The sequence below is a fragment of the Hypomesus nipponensis genome, chromosome 8, assembly GCF_054491055.1.
Source record: "Hypomesus nipponensis isolate SF chromosome 8, ASM5449105v1, whole genome shotgun sequence".
In the NCBI taxonomy this organism is placed as follows: domain Eukaryota; kingdom Metazoa; phylum Chordata; class Actinopteri; order Osmeriformes; family Osmeridae; genus Hypomesus; species Hypomesus nipponensis.
In genome coordinates, this window is record NC_140368.1 from 12,855,001 (window position 1) to 12,877,021 (window position 22,021).

Below are 22,021 nucleotides of genomic sequence, written 5' to 3' on the forward strand. Positions count from 1 at the left end.
CTCCCTCCCTCCCTCCCTCCCTCCCTCCCTCCCTCCCTCCCTCCCTCCCTCCCTCCCTCCCTCCCTCCCTCCCTCCCTCCCTCCCCCCTCCCCCCCCTCCCTCCCTCCCTCCCTCCCTCCCTCCCTCCCTCCCTCCCTCCCTCCCTCCCCCCCTCTCCCCCCTCCCCCCTCCCCCCTCCCCCCTCCCTCCCCCCTCCCTCCCTCCCTCCACCTCTCACCCCCCCATTACCCGCCCTTTTTACTCTCTTTCTCTACTCTCCCTCCCTTCCTCCCTTTTCTGTCTGAGTGATGTGAGTGGACATCAGTTCTGTGAGTAATGGTCATCAGTGGGGCAGAGAATCTCAGCGCCATGGTTACCCCAAGCCTCCTCGTAAGGGCTGTAATCTCCCCAGAGCGATCCAAACACAACTCCGCCGTAGCGGGCCATCCTCACCCCAGTCACAATGCACACAGTCTCAGAGAGAGGTGCGTACTTCTGTTCTTATGCGTTCATTTGTTCTGTCTGTAGAATTGCTTTGCTGAGGCTAGAACACAAGCAATGGTACCGTTTGGACCGGCTAGATTGATAGTGATATTGTGGAGCCGATGTTGTGCTGTGTTTGACTTTTTTGTAGGTGTTGAAAAGCGTGCACACTACGGATGACTGCATGTGTGTGGCTTTGTTTATGTGTGTGTCTCTGTGTGTGTATTTACACGTGTGTGAGTGTTTATGTGCCTCCCACACTATAAACACCACTTATCTGGTGAGGCTCTCTAACCTCAGTGGAGACATCTGTTCAACATCTCTGCCAGGTTGTTTGGCTCTCCTGGATGCTGTTTGCTACCTTAAACAGAGCGATTTGTGATGGGCTGACTGAGGCTTCAGAGTAGATCTGCCAAGGGCATAGAGACTCACAGGTATCTAGGCAACTGAGATAATATGAGAGTGACAAATTAAATCCCACAAACAGGCTTTTGAAGCAGTAAAATGATTCATGTTGAAGAGTAATCCTAACTGGGTTCCCTAATAGGGCTACAATAATTTTGTAATCGACTGGCCTGACAGTTATTTTCGTTTTTATTATACCGTGCCGTTTCAATGGATTATTTATTTTATAGTACAGTGTTGTTTCATTGGAGTATTTTTTTAATAGTACAGAGCTGTTTCAGTAGGGTATTTATTTTATAGTACAGAGCTGTTTCAGTCGAGTATTGATCTTATAGTACAGAGCTGTTTCAGTATGCTATTTATTTTATAGTACAAAGCTGTTTCAGTAGGGTATTTATTTTATAGTACAGTGCAGCTTCAGTGTGGTATTTTTTTGATGGTACAGTGGTGCTTCAGTTAAGTACTTGACAGCAGAAACCCTCACAGACAGTAGGGGGAGCTACAGTATTAGACATGGCAGCTGAGTAAATGTGTTTTTACGTGTGTGTGCGTATGTGTGTGTGAAAGAGAGTATGTGTGTGTGTGGATTGTTTCATCTTCCCCAAATCTCGAGAGAGAGAGACGGAAAGTGCGTCCATCCCCGTGTAGGTGATCGGGACAGCACCGTCAGTGACCTTGTGACTGAAACCCTCAGTCCCCAGCCGGGTGGGAAGGACGCTGGGATGGACATAAAGCTCCCAGGCCTTGAGGCCCGACGCAGGGTCGGAGTCACAGGAAGGGAATGGATCCCCGGTGACCCCTGTTGTGTTGGATCAAGACCATTTGGGAGATGGATTGAGAGCATGGTCATGTTTGTTTGTTGGGGAGTGACAGACAGAGGCAAAGACAGACAGAGGAAGAGGCCGAGGCCAAAGCAGGCCGAGCCAAAGGCAGAGACAGGCAGAGTGCGGATTATACGACAATCGGGGGGGTCAACTTCTTCTCCAGGGCATGTATGGACCCCCCAGACCAGTTGTTTTGACCTCTTTTGGGGGGGATCCAAGTTTTAATTAGGGGGGTCAGACCCCCTCAACCCCCCCCGTCATTCATACCCTGGAGACAGGTAGACAGAGACAAAGACAGAGGCAGAGGCCAACATAGAGGCAGTGACAGAGGCGAGAGGTAGAGGCAGATCCAAGAGGGGGTGACTGAGTTGGAGAGGCAGAAACCAACATGGAGGCAGACCGTTTTCCTTCTCACCCCTTTCACATTAAACGTATCTGACCCCCTCTCTCTCCCTCTCTCTCTCTGTCTCTCTCTCTCTCTCTCTCTCTCTCTCTCTGTCTCTCTCTCTCCCTCTCTCTCTCTCTCTCCCTCTCTCTCTCCCTCTCTCTCTCTCTCTCTCTCTCTCTCTCTCCCTCTCTCTCTCTCTCTCTCTCTCTCTCTCTCTCTCTCTCTCTCTCTCTCTCTCTCTCTCTCTCTCTCTCTCTCTTCCTTCACAGTGGCCAATGAGGCTGGAGAAAGTAACGCTCGGCCGCTGACTCGCTTTTCACGTGAGTCGCCTCATCAAGCTCTCTCACACCCACTCTCACTCATCACGCTCTTCACTCAAAGCCACATTCACACCTGTCGATGAACGACATGCAACATACGCCTCGACCCAGGAGTCAATCATATGGACCAACAGCTTCGATGAATCATATCTCAAATATAAGACTATTTCGACCCAGGTCCAGACAGGCTTTTCAACTGTGATTTTTTGTGGGCTGTCCTGGCCACCACTTTTATAGGAACTATGTATGCAGGTCAATAACTAAACAGTAGGGGGCGACAGACACCCAATGATTGCAAACCACATTGGTCGTGTTTGTTGCGAAGGTCAACTTGAGTGTATCATGTGATGTGACCATTACAGAGTCCTTTGTATCAAACACAGACATACGTCCACAGATTTAAATTTTTGAATCTTGGCTTTGAAATAACGTAACCTAGCCTGGTTAAACAAAGTGCTAAAAGATTGGTGCGTTTTATTATTGTTTAGGCTCCAAATCCCAGAATGCCTTGTGGAACGCCATCACGGCAGGGATCGGGATCAAGGATAAGGACAAGAGAGGCATCGTCATCGACCCCCGCAGCCCTGAGGAGATCCTGGCGGATGAGCTTCCACCTGTAGAGGGACCAGACGCCATGGAGAAGACCGCCATCAGGTCTGGACATGAGGGAGGAAACATACTGCACACATTCACCTTCACCTTCACCTTCTCAATGTCTCTCTCTCTCACTCTCCCTCGCTCTCTCTCTCTCTCTCGCTCTCACTCTCTCTCTCGCTCTCTCTCTCTCTCTCTCTCTCTCTCTCTCTCTCTCTCTCTCTCTCGCTCTCTCTCTCTCTGTCTCTCTCTCTCTCTGTCTCTCTCTCTCATACTCTCTCTCTCTCTCTCTCTCTCTCTCTCTCTCTCTCTCTCTCTCTCTCTCTCTCTCTCTCTAACACACACACACACATAGTTTCACAATCTCTACTATCTCTCTCTCTCTCTCTCTCTCTCTCACACACACACACCGACCGACAGAGCTTCACAATCTCAATCTCTCTGCTATCTCTCTCACGCACAAACACAATCACACACACTTAAACACACACTTACACACCTAGAACACAGAATATCCACTCGGTTCCCTCCCATGTGTTTGAACTGGTCTGATGCATACCTCAAAGCTGCGTGGTAGCGGCAGCTGTGATTGGTTAGCTGATGGCTCCCTGATTGGACCTAATTGATCAGATCGATGGTTGAATTTTGTAATAAATATGTAGCTGCGTGTTGCCGGAGCCCTCACTTGAGGATAAAAATAAATGAATCCCAAATTCACTTGATTCGTGTTCGAGTCGCAAAACATCTATTGACCCTGAGTTGGTGAACGCTGGTCTATTCTTATAAGTGTTGTTCTAGCCCTGCTAAAAACAAAAAAAGAATAATAGAAATAACGCTTCCATGGAGATCTAGAGGTTTGCAAGTGTTTCTTCCAGTGTTACAGCTAGTGTATCCCTGAAGGTAAACTATCCAGCCATTCATATCTGAGGAAGATGGTGTCTGCCGTTGATATGATGACGTGTGTGTGAGCGTGTGTGTATGTGTGTTTGGAGAAGCCCAAAAGAAAATTGTATTTTTGTGACGTGCAATAATTATCAGAGTGTCACATGTAGTATCCTTATAGCTGAGCTAAAGGTGATTATGGATATTTTGTATTTGTTTCGTTACTTTTAAATTCCTTGGTGACAACTCTACAGACTTCAATGAAACACTTGGAGTGTGTTGTGTGCTAAGAGCAAAATGCATAATGGTAGAATACTTTGGGGCCATTACTGTTGGTATTGTCCTCTCACTAACTCTTCCCTCTCTCTTTCTTTCTTTCTTTCTTTCTTTCTTTCTTTCTTTCTTTCTTTCTCTCTCCCTCTCTCTCTCTCTCTCTCTTTGTGTCTCTTGTGTGCCATAATCCATAACACTTAGAATATCACAGTGCTTTCAGACAGAGATATGTCAATAGCGAAATAGCTGTCACAGCTGGTATTATTCCCATCAGATTTTTCATTCAAAACAAAGGGGAAAAAATACTCTTTTCATATCAAGCATAATTATTCAGTCTCAGCTTGAAATCATTTTGATACATGTATGCATTTTAGGAGTGGTCATATTATCCATGGTATGTAGCAGAGAAGTTGATGGTTTCTTCAGCCAAATTTATTAGGTGTCAAAGTGCTTTAAGATTTAAAAAGTTACTTTTATTTATTTTTATTTTAGCTTAAAAAGGTTATAAGTTACCAATGTCTTTCATGCACACGCACACATGCAAACAGTCATGATTGCCAGTCTCTCCACAAAACATTATTGAGGAAGTAAATACATCTGCTTCTCATTGGCCAGCTGGCTATCAATCAAACAATATGAGCCAATAAAGGAGTTGATACAGCAGGCACTGTCCGGGCCTTCCTGCCAAATGACCTCTGACGTCAATGCAAGTAACTACGATATCGCTGAGACACACACACACGCAAACACACACACCCCCATTGGTATCTATAAATACCACTGTAAACAGCTCTCCACAGGATCCCCTAATGCTCTATTATCGCTTTTATTGACGACACTGGGATCGTCCGGGCGGCTGGCACAGGGGCACGTTGCTCTGGCAGCAGCTCGCTGTGGGGGAGGGAGGGGGGAAAGATGAAGGGGGAGGGGGGAGGGTGAAGGATGGATGATCGCCGAGGCGTTTTGGAGGGGAGAGGGGGAGGAGAGGAGAGGGGGGGGGGACACAGGATAAGAGGTGACAGAGATAGCAGGATTGACTGATGAAGGGACGGAGGCGTGGAGGGACAGAGAGATGGAGGGATGGAGGGACAGAGAGATGGAGGGATGGAGGGACAGAGAGATGGAGGGATGGAGGGACAGAGAGATGGAGGGATGGAGGCGCGGAGGGACAGAGGGCCGAGACGGAGAGATGGAAGGATGGTGAAGTGGAGTGCTCGAGGTGAGGAGGGGACAGGGAGCCCGAGGTGTGGAGGCGTGGAGGGATCGGGGGATGGAGAGATGGAGGGGAACGCGGGGCGCGTAGACGGAAATGAACTGTGGCCGCGCGTGCTTTGGGGTCGGCCCTGCCAAGGGTGAGTGACGGGGGGGGGGGGGGGGAGAGATGGGTGAGATGAAAAGGGATGACTGGAGCAAATGAACAAGGGAATATGGCATAAACTGAGGGGCGGGCGGGGAAGGGGGGGTAGAGGTGCGCGAGAGAAGGGCTCGGGAGGAGGGTGGCGGCCACAAGCAGCCGTCGTGGCTCCGAGGAACTGTTGTTTCTGTGGCGACCCACGCGCCATAGCCGGGTGGCGGTGGCGAGGGGGGGCGTGGCTAACGTCAGGGCCAACCGGGCTCGCTGTTGGGAACGTCGGCTCCCCGTCCTGCACATGACTGCACGCGGTACTCTGTGGAGCAACCCGCCTTCCCTGTTCTCTTGCCGCCCTTGCGTACGCAGCCCCCTCCCATCCCAAACCACCGGCGTTCCCACATCCGTCGAGGTCGATGTAATCAGCGCTCGTGATGAATCGGGCTTGGTCTCCTAAATGTCTCGCGAGTGACATGACATGACTTGGCTCGACCTCCCGCTGTCAGAAGCTGTTTTATGAACGGGTGCTTTCGACGCCGTCTGTGCAGACTGAACTGCAGCACTCGCACACACACACACACACTATCTCCATGATGAGAGGCTGAGAGCTCGGAGCCCACCAGTGGAAAGGTCACCTCAGTGGGGACGAAGCAGCTGTTCTCTAACAGCCTGCAGGATGAGGAGGTGTCAGAACGTCAGCCGACAGCCCTGGTTGAGGTGGAGGGGGCGAGGAGAGTAGAGAGATGGAGAGGAGGGGAGGAGAGGAGGAGAGGTGAGGAAGGGAAAGGAGGAGCAGAGAAGGAAAGCTGAGAGGAGAGGAAAGAAAAGAAGAGGAGGAGAAGAAAGGAGAGGAGGAGAGGAGAGGGAAAGTAAGGTATGGTTTGGGGACTTCACAGACACAGCAGTCAAAAGGCCAACAGGCTCTTTCAGGGGTCCATGGGGACAGGGTGAGTGAAGGGCTAAGAGCAGATGGGTCCTTCTAGAAGGTCAGGATGTGGTCACTCATAACAGGAAGTGGTCACGGTCTGAGGCTCGGTCAGACAGCCGACAACACAATCACCCTCTGACCCAAGGGTCTCCCTTCTTATCTCTCCTGTCTCATCTCTCTAGCAGAACTTGATTCTGGGGATCTTCAGCATACAATGTCTATATAAGGGAGGGTGGAGCTCAGTGGTTAAAGAACTTGACTGCAAATAATGCATAATTGAATTACAATTACAATAGTATATCTAATTGTTAGTGCATCCTTCTCCTTAGCTGATATGTGGTGAGACGACTCCCATGTAAGCATGAATAGTCGATTTTCATAACACATTGATGGAGAGTGTGTCCTAGCGCTGTACAATGTCATTCATGCAAGAAGTCACTGGAAAACGTTCTGATGAATGGACACAAACAGTGGTCTATACTGTAAGTTTGTGTTGCCGTGTTGTGATGCAGGCCATAGTAACCTTAGACGAACCATGACAGGAAGGGCCATCAGTAATCCATAAGGATAGCAACGCCATGCCTACTGGAAGTGTGCGTGAATGCATGAGTGTATGTGTGTGTGTGAGAGAGGGACAGCATCGAGTTTGCTGATTGACGGGTGGGGATTTCCCACGGTCAATTTGACAGACGGGACTGAATCTGTGACGGACAGCTGAGCAAACGAGGGCGGAGGAGAGAGGCGGAAAGGAGGAGAGGAAGAGAGGAGGGAAGGGGGGGGGGCAGGGGGGAGGTACAAGGAAAAGGAACCTCGTCAACCTCGTTGATGAGGTTGGCGATGGTCACACTGGGATCGAGCGTTAAATCGCTCTAAGGTGACTTTAGCTTTCAGAAGATGGGAGGGGGGGGGGGGGGGGGGGGAGAGGGGGGGGGGGTTGTGGGGGAGGAGCAGGAGAAGGATGCTAAGCCAGACACGGAAGCATCCAGCCTTTTCCAGGGCTTCCAATGATTTCACACAGTCTGTTTCTGTGGTGGCGCGGGGATGTTTTCCTGTGACGCGGGATGTATCCCTCTGCGGTTCAAATGTTGCAGCAGTTTGTCTGTTTTGGGTTTCGTTGTTTGGGGATCATTGAGGTCTAAAGCAACAGTAGGAGTCATGGTACCTGACTCACAGTTCCGGGTCTCTGTGTAGTATCCGTGGAGGGCCACCCTTCTCCCCCTATCCCCCTGTCATTCTCTCTCTCTCTCTCTCTCTCTCTCTCTCTCTCTCTCTCTCTTTCTTTCCCTCTCTCTCTCTCTGTCTCTCTCTCTCTCTGTCTGTCTTTCTTTCCCTGTGTTTCTTTTGCTTTCTCTATCTCTGTCCATCTCCCTTTCTCTCTGTCCATCTATCTGGGGGGGTTTTCTATCTCTTCCCCTCCATCTCTGTGTCTCTCTCGTTCTCCCTCTCAATCCATCTCTGTTTCTTTCTCTCTGGGCCTTGCAGAGATGCATTTGCATGCCATTTGACGCCACAGCGATTCACAGATGACATTTTCATGGCGGCGTATCCCGGAGAAAAGAAAATCGGGAAGGGCTGAGAGAAAAGCACTCCAATCCCTGCAGACGCCCCGAACGGCCAGCGTTCACACTCCGCCAGATGACTTTCCCTGTCTCTGATGTAAATGTGACGGTGTCTCTTTGGTGGGAGATCTCTATCTCTCTGGGAATGGAATTATTACCTGTGGAGAGTTCTCTCTGTCAGTGAGCCATCTTCTGACTCCCTCTCCTGTAGACCCCCCCCCCCCCCCCCACACGCACACACAGACACACACTCTGCTCACAGATAGACCATTACGGAGGGATTCACTTCCCTTCTGTGGCTACGAATGTTCACTCACACAAACGCACACCCAGCGAGATGCACGCGCGCACACACTCGGGGTTGAATTGACCTTTGCAAAACCTGTTCCCTCATCCGCCGGCAATCCACATCTTTGCTTTGTGTGTGTGTTTGCGTATTGTGTGCGTATGGTGTTGTGTGTGCATACAGGTGGATTGCTATTGTGCCACTCACTTCATGCCCCCAAGCCTTTCCTTTAGATAACTCTCTCGCCCTTTCTCTCACTCTGCTCTCTCCCTCCCTCCCTCTGTCTCCCTTTTACCACGTCTCTCTTCCCATCTCCCTGCCCCCCTCCCTCCGTCCCACCGTCGACCCCCTCCCCCTCCCTTTCATCCCCTCCGTCCGTCGCTTCTCCGGACCTTTCCTCCATGTCAATAAGCTGGCGGGGCTCGGAGGCCGATTTCCGGGGAGAAACCTAATTTTCTGGCTGAGTGCTGTCGGCCCGGGAGAGAGAGGCGGCAGGGTTCAAGGGCTCGGCTCCAAGGGGGCGGGGCGAAAGCCGCCCGCACGGCCGCACGACACACCGCTGTTGGTAAATAGAACCGTGTGGTCGTGACTAACCTCTGGGACCCCCCGAGGGAGGGAGAGAGAGAGACACGCACAGGCAGTGTGTGCGTGCGTGCGTGCGTGCTGGCTGCACTTTCATTTAAGCGGCGTATTATCCACAAGCGAGAGCTGAAAGACTTGTTGATGGTGCGGCGGAAGGGGCTTTGAGTGGACTTTGAAGTGAACCCGTGTCATCGGGGGGGGTGGGGTGGGGTGGGGGGGTGGGGGGGGGGGCTGGAATGAAACTCACACACGCTACCACCTCAGATGTATTTGAGTTGGTTAAGGCGTGCACCAACGCAAACCTGCATAACATGGATTGGATTGCGTATTGGGGATTGTTAACCGCTTGGCCAATCAGGAATTTGTTCCAAATCACACTCTGCCTCTCAACACAGCTGGAGGATAATTACAGTAAGTGTGTGGGGATGGTGGAGGATGATGGAGGTGAACATGTGTAATTCTCATTAGACAAGCATCCAGCATTTATAATGTAGTCTACGTGTGTGTGTGTGTGTGTGTGTGTGTGTGTGTTTTCCGAGGACTTGACCTTGTGGCAGATGAAGCACATCCTCTCTCAGGACGCTGAGGGCGTGGCGAGCCGAGGTTGGGTGACGTTGTCACGGTGACGCCATCATTTCAATAGCGTTTAGATGAGCCTTCTCCAGCTTCCGCCATTTTGTACCTCAGACAGGAACAGCTGGCTTGGAGGACATTGATGGGGTCTGAGGCAGGTTGAGAATGATTGGACCACCACAACTCTACCCAGACATGGGTTCCCTGTTGATACCATGAGCTGATTGGTGGATAGGACCAGGCCAGGTTAATGGATATTGTCTGACCTTTCACCTCCAATTTATCCCTGGAAGCAGTGTCTTTTTGATTGCCTCTGATAACAACTGTGTGTGTGTGTATCTGGGCGCGTGCGCGCGTGTGTGTGCGCGCGTGTTCGCAACAGCCTTCAAAGGCAGTTTTTCTCTCACCAGGAGGGGCTGGAAATCAGAAATCAATGTGCTAAGCTCCCGGAGGGAGGCAGGGACGCAGATCTGACACGGAATGGAGGGAGCGGCCAATCGGACTCCTTATCTACCACTGCTGCGGTGGAGCCGCCAACACGGTGTTGTCAACGGCAGGATGTTTAGAAGAAGCTTTGGATAATCAGTCATTAGCTCTCTCTCTCTCTCTCTCTCTCTCTCTCTCTCTCTCTCTCTCTCTCTCTCTCTCTCTCTCTCTCTCTCTCTCTCTCTCTCTCTCTCTCTCTCTCTCTCTCTCTCTGTGTCTCTCTCTCTGTCGCTCTTTCTCTCGTTCCTTTCTGCTGGTTCCCAGCTCTCCCTCTCTTCCTCGCCCGCCCCCGTCGGTTTCTCCTTCCCTCTCTCTCACGCTCCGCTCCCTTCCTCTCCCCAACTCTCTCTCTCACACACACACATGTGCATGCCAGTTTATGAGGCGACTCGTTGAACGAGACAGTGGAGAGGCCCGCCGGCTCATTAGCATGACTATGTAAATGGGACCTCCTTTACTTCACCTTGCTAACGAGATGGGGGCCGTCTCTAACACCTGGCTAATTCCGCGGAAGAAATAGCAGCACGTGTTTATTTTTGCGCGCGTCTGTGCCTGCGTATACAGATGTATGGCATGAATGGATGTCGACAGTCTGGCATTTGAAGGTTAGTTTGGTAGCTGTGTGTAGCTGTTATATGTTCATTGCTATTTGATCTAACGTTATCCATAAGGGCATGTTCACGTGCACGTACACACACACACACATTTGGATTTTTCTGTTCTCTCACTGTCTTGATTTCAGGCTTGCCACATTCGATCAAATGGCGGAAATGCAGCAAGTGTCCTTTGGCTGCGACTTGGACACAACCACCCATGCACCACTGAAGCTCCGCAACTGAACCCAACGCTTACCAGTTGGGCCTGTGTGATGACTGATGACCTGGCGATGGGGGGGGGGGCTCTATGGGTTGGGCTGGGGGCTGGGGCTGGGGCGGGGGGCTGGGGGCTGGGGCGGGGGGCGGGGGGCTGGGGGCTGGGGCTGGGGGCTGGGGGCTGGGGCTGGGGCTGGGGGCTGGGGCTGGGGCTGGGGGCTGGGGGCGGGGGGCGGGGGGCTGGGGGCTGGGGGCTGGGAGCTGGGGGCTGGGGGTTGGGGGCTGGGGGCTGGGGTCAGTGGCTCGATAAATCTCTCCCTTCACAATGGCTCTCGTCGAGGTTAAACCAATTAATCACCCCGTAAGTGATACCATTGTCCTGTCATCCTCCTGCATTGTTTGTCCTTTCGCCCGCATGACGCATCCCCCCCACCCCCCCTCTGAGAGTCTCTGCTTTCCTCCTCCGCCGTAACTGTACGAGGGCCCCGGGGGAGCCGGTCCATTCACTGAACGAGGGGGGTGGGAGGGGGGAACCTTTATTCGGTGTCACTCGCCCCCCTCCAGACATTTGAACCTGGCGCGCTCGAACTGTGAAGGCCTCAGCCTGAGCAGGATTAAAATTTCAATAATGGATGAGCGTGGATGTGGGTAATGAGCTTGTCCACTCCATCTTCCTTTTCACTTTTCCACTGCCGAGTCTACGGTGGCTCCTGTGCCGTGTTGGTTTGACATAAAGACACACCCTTCCGAAATGTTAGGAGCGTTTTTCAGGAGTGAGATCAACGTGACAGGATACTTTGACTCGTGAGTCCTCGTGATTGTCCGTGTGAGTTCCCTCGAACTCATTCATCAAAGATTTTGGAAAGACTTTTCAATCACGTACTGACTGCAACTCATTGCGAAAACCTCAGACAGGAAGGGTCACATACACGGCGAACGAACCAGGAAACAAAATGAGGAAAGTAGCAACTGTTTCTGTGTTCATGTGTAGATGTCGGCTTGTTGGTGTTGGCAGACAGCTTCATGGCTAAAGCTCACAGGACGCGAATGCTAGTAGCGCTAGGTTTCCCAAACCTGAAAATAAACAGTCATCCAAACACACTGACGTCGTGAGCGAGCCCCCCCCGCCCCATCGCCCCGACAACGGGCCGCCGCCAAAATACAGACGGAGCATGATCCAAACAGAAGCGAGCATGAATCCTCTTTTTCTATGGCGACGAAAACAAAGTGGCTGTCCCGGGGGTGTAATGCCTTTTAGATGGAGGCGTGGGGGGGTGGGGGTGAGGTCTGCGGTTGTCACATCCCAGCAGCCCCTCTCTCTGCTGGGGATCCCTGACGCTGTCAGACACCATCCATCCAGGCTGCTGTCAAAACACGCCCCGACATCTCCAGCTGTTCATTGAATTGCTCGCTACTTAGTCGACAGTTAGGAATCTCATTTCCATCGATTCGCCGGGGAGCAGCCCATTTGGCGGACACGCTCAGACGTCTGCGGCTACGCGGTCTCTGGCGGACGGACGCACACATTCGAAAGCACGGTACACGGTCTGTGAGGAGAAGGTGTAAAGGTATAACGTTTGTCTGGAATGCACACACACACACACACACACACAAACAACCTAACCCTAACACTTGTTAGGTCTTTTGTTTCAAATCCCACGGGCCAAAAGCAAGGAATCATTGGCCCCCACCCCCTCCTCCTCTCACCTTCACCCAGTAGTCCCCATCTATGGTCTCCTCGGCGCCATCGTATCCCAGACTCCTCTAATCCCGGTGGGGCTGGGCCTCCCCTGCCTGGGTGTCACACTGTTCCTTCCTCCCCGCAGAGAGCTTGAGCTTCCTTTCAAGTGCCCAGCGCCGTCGTTGCGCCAAAGGATGAAAGAGGGAGGAAGGGAGAGCGGAGGGAGGGAGTGGAGGGAGGGAGGGAGGGAGGGAGGGAGGGAGGGAGGGGAGAGGAGAGGAGAGGAGAGGAGAGGAGAGGAGAGGAGAGGAGAGGAGAGGAGAGGAGAGGAGAGGAGAGGAGAGGAGAGGAGAGGAGAGGAGAGGAGAGGAGAGGAGAGGAGAGGAGAGGAGAGGAGAGGAGAGGAGAGGAGAGGAGAGGGGGTGGCTGATGGCATGAGGGAGAAAGGTGGTGAGGGAGAATGTGGAGGGGAGGGAGGAGGGGATGGAATAATGTCTTTCAGCACTTGAAAGGGACAGACAGGAATGGAGAGAGAAAAAGAGAGCAGTGGTCTTTTTGAGACAGCTCTTGGTGTTACCCCTCTCCCTGCAGGTAATTGAAAGGGTTGGGGAGAAACAGATGTTTGATGTGAGACTGTGGCACAAAACCATAGTTCTCTTTTCTTTCTTTTGGCCTCTGTTCAAAATGTACTTCTCCCGCTGACAACCATTTGTGCGATTGGGTTGGACTTTTTGGAAGACAGTAGTTTGGATTCTCACCAAACTCTAGAGTTTAGGAGAACAGCCGGCTGTTGGTGTGGCATCGGAAAAACTGATTCCAGTCTTTTTTTCAGCAGCACAATTTTGTAAAGATTGTATCTCGGTTAGTCTTAATCCTTAGCTGAGTCAGTTCAATATTAAATATTCAATTCGAATGTTCAAATCACAAATATGCAACTTTACACTGTTGCGCCCACTTTCAAACGCTCACATATTTGTTACTCCACTCCTCAAAGGCTGAGTGGCCAGAAATGTCCACAGCATCGGACACCTGTCCAAGATGGCCGCCGTTCCTTCCACTAAAGCCAGCTCACGATCCGACACCGTACCTCACCTTTCAGCAACCTGCAGTCAGAAAAGCCTGAGGTTTCATTTTGCTCGTCTTCAGACCTGTTGATGAGCAAAGCAAAAGGCTCAGAACCGAGATGATAACGACCTTCCAATTTCCTGCCAGCGCCTCTGTCACAACACAATGGCCGCCTTGGCGTGCCTCTCTGCTCTCCGACGCGGAGACTCATTACGAGCGCCCGTCTTCATCCCTTCTGATAATGGGACCCCGGCGTGACAATGCAGCCGCCCTATCTGATGTCAAGAAGAGCACGTCCCCCTCTACACAGCAGGCAGCTCAGGCGAGGGCCTGATGCAGTCCAACAGTCGGATTCGGAAGCAGATGGAAATCGAGCCTCATTCGTGTTTTCTTTGCAGATGAGCTCCGTGAGCAGCATGGTTGCCTGCGTTGATGAAGGCCACGCCGGGCTTTGTTCCCCCCCCCCCTCCCCGAGTCGTGCGAGGGGGGGCGGGGGGGCAGGCGGTAGGCTGGGCGGGTGGGGGTGTTGGGGGGGTACGGGGCGGGTTGTCTCAGTTGCAACATCTCAGTCCAAAGTCCAACCTGTCAGATGAAGGCAGCTGCAACTCATTGGATTTGAATGATGTCGGAGGGGGGGGGGGGGGGGTTCTTGAGCCGTTGAAATAACTGTCAGTCATTCTTAGGGTGCGTGAGACCGAATGTGTGTGTGTGTGTGCGCCCGCCTGCTCTTTTGCAGCGTGGGGTCAGGCTCATCCGTGCTCTTCAGACTGTACCATCTGTTTGGAAATCATTCACAATCTTGGATTCACATTACCGTACGATCCCCTCCTTGGCTCTCGTTCTCTCTCTCTCGTGCTTCCTCTCTCCCGCTGTCTCTCTCTCTGTCTCTCTTCCCCTTCTCTTTCTGGGTGGCTCTGTCTGTCTGTCTCTCTCTATCCCTCTGATGATGACCCTCTGTATCTCTGGAAGCGGTTTTCTCGATTCAGCTCGACATTGTTGACTGTAACAAGGCTCAAAATGGGTGTGCTGAAACTGTGGGTCTAGTCCGCCTCTGCTAACAGCCTACAGATGGTCGCAGGAATCTGTTTTGACTGGGGGTTTGGCGTTTCTTTCTGTCTTTCTCCTTTTCACCTTTTCACTCCTTTTCTGTTTCTCTGTCTTTCTCTGTCTTTCTCTGTCTTTCTCTGTCTTTCTCTGTCTTTCTCTGTCTTTCTCTGTCTTTCTCTGTCTTTCTCTCTCTCTCTCTCTCTCTCTCTCTCTCTCTCTCTCTCTCTCTCTCTCTCTCTCTCTCTCTCTCTCTCCCTCTTTCTCTTTCTCTTCCTTCCTCTCTCTCTCCCTCTTTCTCTTCCTTCCTCTCTCTCTCTCTCTCTCTCACTCTCTCTCTCTCTCTCTCTCTCTCTCTCTCTCTGTCTCTCTCTCTCTCTGTAACATTAGCTCTAGCTCCAGTAGACAAACAGCCTCTGTTTGATGCTCTGTCTGACGACGCTGGCAAATCCCCCCTCTACCCTTCGTCACTCCCCCTGTCTGATATTAGAGAGGTGGAGCGTGGACTGCCCAACCCCCCCCCCCCCCCAGCCCCAGCCCCCACTCTCCCTCTTTGCTGCACGCGCTCAGTGCGTACCTGAGTCGCTGAGTGCCGGAGCGTTCCGGAGGAGAGACAGCGGAGGTCTCGAGTGTGAGAGAGCGCAGATCTGCACAGGACCGGAGCCTCCTCGCGCAGCTCCGCCAGCAGACCCACAGAGAGCGAGGGACAGCGAGAGAGAGAGAGAGAGAGAGAGAGAGAGAGAGAGAGAGAGAGAGAGAGAGAGAGAGAGAGAGAGAGAGAGAGAGAGAGAGAGAGAGAGGATGCGAGGACCCACTCCAGCTGTCACACTGACAGAGATGGGATAGGGGGGAAGCCAGCGAGAGGATCAAGGCAAGCAGGCTCAGGGAGGGAAAACAGTGTCCCGGCGCAGGGAACAAAAGAGAAGAACAACTTGAAATTCTCCTGCCGAGCTTGCGAAGTGGGCTCTGGCCCAAAAGGGAAGGACTTTTCTCTTCATGTCTTTTCGCCTGGTAGATATCTTCGACATGGAATCGCCCACCAAGGAGATAGAGGATTTTGAGAGCAACTCTCTGAAGTACCTACAACCGGACCAGATCGAGAAGATCTGGCTCAGACTCAGGGGGCTGTAAGTATACAAGACCACCATAAACTAGAATGTTCTCCCTGTTGGTTTTGATTCTGTTGTGTGTCTTTACCCCTCTTTTTGGCTGCTGTGTCGCTCTCTTCGTGTGGTCATTGATTCATCTCTATGGGTTTGGACTATCTTGAGACTCTATCTTGACTTTACAGTCTACTAGTGAGATACTATGCAAACTCTCAGTTGTGGTGAGGAGAGTGGTTTGTGTTTGAAATCCAACAGTGTCGTGTGAGATGGATACTTTCTCGGTGTTCATCTGTTCACAATGTGCTCTATTCTGATTCCAACCCACCACGGTAATGCTTGGTTCTGGTAAAGAAGCACCTTTCTACGTCCACCTCCAAATCATAGAGTCGGCTCCTTCTCAAGCGTGTCCGGCGGAGGGTCAACTTGACAAACACAAAACAGAGAAGCAGAAGGACTGCAATACAGAGTCATGGCAGAGAAAGGGGACGTGCATATACAACGACAGAATGTTGTTTTTCCTTATTTCCATTGCCCTTTCTTGACTCTGAGGCTTATCCTGTTGTAATTGCCCGAGGGTGTATTCCCGATTGCCTTGATCAGATGATTTGGAGGTAAAGTTCATGCCGCAATCAGGTTAATGTAGCATAAAGCAGCAAACACGAACATCCACTGACACACGCACACGCACGCACGGAACAGGCTGCGGAGGTGTTACGCAGGGCAGTCAACAAACAGTTGAACGCTGACCGTTACAGGCGGTTAATCACCCTTACACTGCACTAGCACCAAGATGCGAAAACAGCGGACGTGATTCGAGACTCACTTTGCCAACAAACTGAAAGGCAACCCCTTCAAAGCCCTCGGCCCGTTCCGCGTCTGCTGTCTTCTCTGTTGTTGTGGCGTCAGGGAGGGCATCCGTTCGGTCTTGTTTTATGACACGATCATTTCTGCCCAAAGGCCCAATCAACCTCAGGTTCACTTGACGGCTAACGACAGCTGCTCAGGAAATCACACACACACAGAGACGCGCGCGCAGCCGCGCACACAGGAGAGCAGACACAGGCTCCGACGCGGACGCACACTAAACGCGGCACACGAACTCGCAAAGCCCGTCTCGGCTTTGATCCAGTAGCTTTAGACGACATTCCCTCTTCATCCTCCACTGTAAATGATGTGCAATGTGAGCATGTCAAAATGCCCCCGGGGTCACCAGAGCATACCCGACATTCGGGTAACACGAGACCACACGCACACACACGCACACACAGTTTGACGCAAACACACACGTCTACTAGACACAGTTGTACGTGTGTCCCAGGCACCATAAACACAGGGAGCGCCCGCCTCGCCAGTCCTCACCGACGACGACGATCGACCATCCTCCCATTCTCTCCTGAATGCCTTGCTGTCCCCTCCCCCTCCTCCCCCTCCTCCCCCTCCTCCCCTCCTCCCCCCTCCCCCTCCTCCCCCTCCTCCCCCTCCTCCCCCCTCCCCCCCCCCCCCCACACACACACCCTCACCTCTCCTGATCGCCTCGCTGTCCTGGCCATCCCTACCTCGAGTGAATGCCTCTCTGCCTTCGCTTCCACTCCGACTCACTATTCACCTGCAAACACACGCGCACGCACGCACGCACAACACACGCACACCTGACGCCCATAAAGTCTCGCACGGCCATTACCGTGTCTTTACGGCCTTCTGGGCAGCGTTCAGCAGGCGGAGAGTCTGAAGCCCCATAGACATGCAGACATTAAAGTTGCAGCATGGTTCCTGTTTAAAGGCTCCGGGGCTTGTGATGGGTTGGGGTCCACGTTGTGAATTAAACAACAAGCCCACAGAGAAAACACCCAGAGTTTTCCTCGAAAACGCGGACGGATAGATTGAAAGGCACGCACGTGCGCGCGCACACACACACACATACCCAATCATACTGAGTACAGCAAGGTCGTGATTGGATGACCACCAAAAGATCACAGGCGCCCTTGCGAATGGTCATCCCCGACACGTGGATTTCTGATGTCATCGTGACGTCAGTCTTCTATAGCAGAACCAACCATTTCCATGGATTAATATGCTGCATGTCTCTAATCCGAGCGTTTCACAGATTGGAATCATCAGTGAGGATGTAGAGACTAATGCGACCATCTTTCTTTTCTCCCCACAGAAGGAAATACAAGAAGACGTCACAAAGGTAAGCCCAGGTCAAGCACAGCGGCAACACGTCCCAGCTACCTGAACTGCATCGATTTTCCGTGGTCACGTCACGGACAACCTTTTATGGAAACCCATTGTGAACAAGGCCAGCTCCACAATAAACAATAAAGAGCCAGTACCATACTCAAGTCTTATCTCTGCGGTTTCTCCTTTCCTCAGACCCTCATTGAGGGGCGTCGTTAGACCCTTTTAACTGGGGCACGTGCCCCTGTATAAATCTGCTGTGTCCCAGTAAAATCGAAAGTTTTAACAATTCACTTTATTAGTCAGTGCATTCACTTAGATTGATAATCCCGGAAAAAATAAACGCAGTATCCCAATCAACGCTTGTAAAAGTGTTGAACCGAAAACACAAACCGATGCACGCAGATTTCTATGTCCGCGTGTTCTTCTGAGCTTGCCAGATAGCCACTGCAGCAAGCACACAGAAGTCCAGGTGTCGGACTCTGCACACGAGTCAGAATTGAGGTAGGCTAAGAAAACATTACTAAACTAAAGATAGTTTCTAAATGATAGGCCTACCGATCATCTTATTTTGACTAAAACATAAAAACAATATTACATGAAGCTCAAAAAAACTGTATTTGCGCTCAAATGAATGCAAAAAAATGTGCACGCTCGCATTAACTATTGATGTCCCTGCCAAAGCTGATATCAAACTTGTGTCCCTGAACTGTTGTATAGTGGGTTAAGCAAGGGGAGTTTCTATATCCCAGTATTGCATTGTGCGCAGCAAGCTTGAAAGAAAAAAAAGGATATGAATAGGGGCCTGTGCCCCAGTGGAGTTTTATGTCTAACAACGCCCCTGCCCTCACCTTTGTAAGAAAACCTTTTTTTAAACACTGATTTGTACTACAAGAGAGAGCGATTTTGTGCTAATGCAGGTGCTAATGCTAATTGATATGCTATTGTAGTCCTCCTTGTTCAGTGAATCAGAGTCTTTCAGCTTGGTGGATCTATTCAGGAGTGTTTAATAATATTCTGTAATCACTGTTTAATCATGGAAACACCTTTGGGAGCAAACAGGGACTGGAGCATGTAGGGACTACATGACTGGTACTCATTTATTATTACATTAGCATAGCAGTAGGTAAGCATGCTCCACTGGTCTGGGAACAGTGTGTGTGTGTGTGTGTGTGTGTGTGTGTGTGTGTGTGTGTGTGTGTGTGTGTGTGTGTGTGTGTGTGTGTGTGTGTGTGTGGGAGGGAGGGGGGAGGGGGCTACGGAGCATCTAACCTTGACGATGCTCTGTTCCATAAACCCCATCCCCAAACACACTATCTACAGTATCTCTTGATCCCTGTATGCTTTTCTCTCTCCATCTCATTTTCTCTCTCTCTTTTTCTATGTCTCTCTCTCTCTTTCTCTCACACACACACGTGCACGTGGACGCCCAGAGCGAGCCAAAATCTGTCCGAGACACTACACAGACACCAAACAGAGGAAGTGCATTGACTCTGTGTCTAACCATGAGACGTAAACAGTGTATGTGCAGCGTTCAACCTTTGAGCTTGTCTCCATCTCGCTCTTGTTTTGCCGCGCGGATGCTGGGGGCTAAGGGGTTACAGAGGATAGATGAGGCTTGGAGCGTGGGTTACCAGAGGAGTGTATGTGTGTGTGTGTTTGTGTGTGTGGGGGGTTGTGTGTGTGGTAGTACAGCTTTTTACACCATTCTGCAAAGGCTTGGTACCAAGGGAGGGGGAGGTGGTGTGTGTGTGTGTGTGTGTGTGGGGGGGGGGGGGGGGGGGGTCCGCTGTGTTATGTATAGAAACACCCAGGAGGGAGTGGTTTGTGTGTGTGTGTGTGTGTGTGTCTTGTGTGATCCAGGGGACAAGCTCAGGCAGGAAGGACAAGGAAAGGCCAAGGGAACCAAGGACTGAGTCACACTCCCGCTCTGCGGACGAGACGAACACAACCTCCGAGACTGATAAACCACATTCAGTCCACAACGGGAACACCGTTTGGCTTGAATGTGTGCGTGCGGGTGGGTGGGTGGGTGGGCGTGTGTGCATTGGCGTGGCTGTGTGTGTTTGTGTGTGTGTGTGTATCTAATTGTCTGGGGATGGCTGTTTCAACACATGCAATTAGCGCCCGCCACCGAGGTCACTGTGGGGGTCATTCACAGTTTTTTCCCGCCCTGCCTCTCATGTTCACACTGCCACTCGCACACTTTTGGTCACACTCTGTCACTGTCACACACACACAAACACGCGCACACAAACACTCTAATTGACACATGCTCTCATACCTTCATCTCCATAATGAGTCATCACCGTAATGATATTTCCTCTGCTGTCTATGGGGAATATGATGAGTCAGATTTGGAGCGTCGTGGTGTTTGATTAAAGTGTGGCTGTCCTACAGTGACGATACATCAGGACTTGCATATTGAACTGGGGAAGAGAGAGAGAGAGTTTGAAAGAGAGAGAACGACAAAGAAATAGATGGAGAGAGCATCTGTTCATCAAAAGAGTAAAAGAGTGGATTTCCTGCCAAACGAGGGCAATTAGATTGTCTGGCCTTGCTTGGGAATTTCCATTCTTTTGGGAGGTTAGCTGGAAAAGGATGTCAGTAATCCTTGCATATTCTCCCAATATTTTATCAACACTTCAAAATGTCCTCGGGCAGAGCAGTATTCACTCAAACTTCAGGCAGCCATTAAAAGTTGACAATGACTTGCAAAAAATAGTTTACACTGTTTAGACATGACTGTCCTTTTCTGAGGAATGTTGAGTCACATTGTCAGTGGTGGTTGAGAGTATCACTTCTGCATAAACATAGAGATAAGCCAGAGGAGCCAGAGGGAGATTCCTTTAAGCATTTTCCTTTAAAAGCTCCTATGAGGCAATAGCCCAACCCAGAAGTACTCTCATTTAGAACTTTGCTGCTAGTTCAACATCTAAATGATGTGTCTTGACTTCACTTTGCCTAGTAAGAAGCAGTCATGTTAGATGACAATACAAAATCATAGGATGTAGTTTTAAGGCCAGGAACCGATGTACAGTACAACCACTGATGATTTGAAATGTGTGACAAAGACATGCAACATAAAACCATTTTTGTAACACATTTAACAGTTACAGTTATTAACCAAAACAACCTTGTGTGCATTTAAACAGCTTTGGGGATATTAAACTTGAACGCATGGAACATCGAACCTACACTTTTACATATTACTTGACATTCATTCACTGTAAATGTGCAACAAAAAATTTTCATGAAGCAGGTCAGTCCTGCAGAGAATCTGCTTTGGAGTGTGTTGTTTTGTAACGCAGAAGTGAGCTCGACGATGCCCACTCAGGAATGTTTGTGAGAACATTGCTCTTGTGGCTAATGTGACGTGAAACAGCTGGGCGTCTGTCCGCGCGTAGCTCGCTCACGTCACTCCTCGCATGCGGGCGGGGGAAAACGCTCAAACTTACAGACTACGACGTAGTATTGTGGCAGAATGATGTTGTGATAAATAGTCCCGGCTTGTCAGAAGCTATGTTTCAACACTGTTATGGTTCCACATGTTCTTGGTACAGGAGTGATAAGGGGAAAGGCAGCTTCTGTGCTACGTGCTCGATAACTGTGGATCCACCTTTCAGTTCATCATCTTGTGAAAGGTCCAATAAAGGCTGTAATGTACCTTTTGAAAGGGGTTTGAAGATAGCTTTCACCTAAGCTTGAAAGTTACCAGTCGTTCCCGAGTTTGAAAAGACTTGGTACTGTCTGTTCTTCTCTCAGATAATATGTTCTATTCAGACCAGCTCAGGCTCTCTGCACATCTGCGACGCGATGATGTCAGTGTCTCCTTCAAAGCCAACGGGCTTCCCCTCCAGTATCGATTGATACGGTCTGAGTCTTCCCAGTTTTTCAATCTGGACTCATCTCTTGATTGCATTATCACTTAGCCATTGATTGGCTGCGGGCTCAGATTACCCATCATTCCAGGTGGTTAGCAATTGCTTGGCCGGAAGGCAGCTGAGTCGTGCCTCGTCTCTCTCTCTCTCTCTCTCTCTCTCTTTCTGAGTGTTGGACGAGAGAGAGAGAGTCCTGGAATAAGCTTTTGTTCCGAGCTCACATTGTTGTTTGTTTTTTTTACTTTGTGTTTAATGATTGGATCACACTCCATTATCTTGTTTATTGATTTGGCAGTACCGGCAGATTGTGGTTAAATGATAGTCTTTCTGGTCCAAGTCATCT

The 22,021-nt window shown here is 50.7% G+C and overlaps 1 protein-coding gene across 1 annotated transcript in view; it reads left to right on the plus strand.

The window, feature by feature from the left end:
* Window positions 1–22,021, plus strand: part of pde1ca (phosphodiesterase 1C, calmodulin-dependent a) — a 60,319-nt gene that overhangs the window by 3,096 nt on the left and 35,202 nt on the right. The window contains exons 2-3 of the mRNA XM_084703348.1: window positions 2,350–2,400; window positions 2,889–3,054. Coding sequence (XP_084559474.1) covers window positions 2,350–2,400; window positions 2,889–3,054 — 217 coding nt within the window. The remainder of the gene's footprint in view (window positions 1–2,349; window positions 2,401–2,888; window positions 3,055–22,021) is intronic.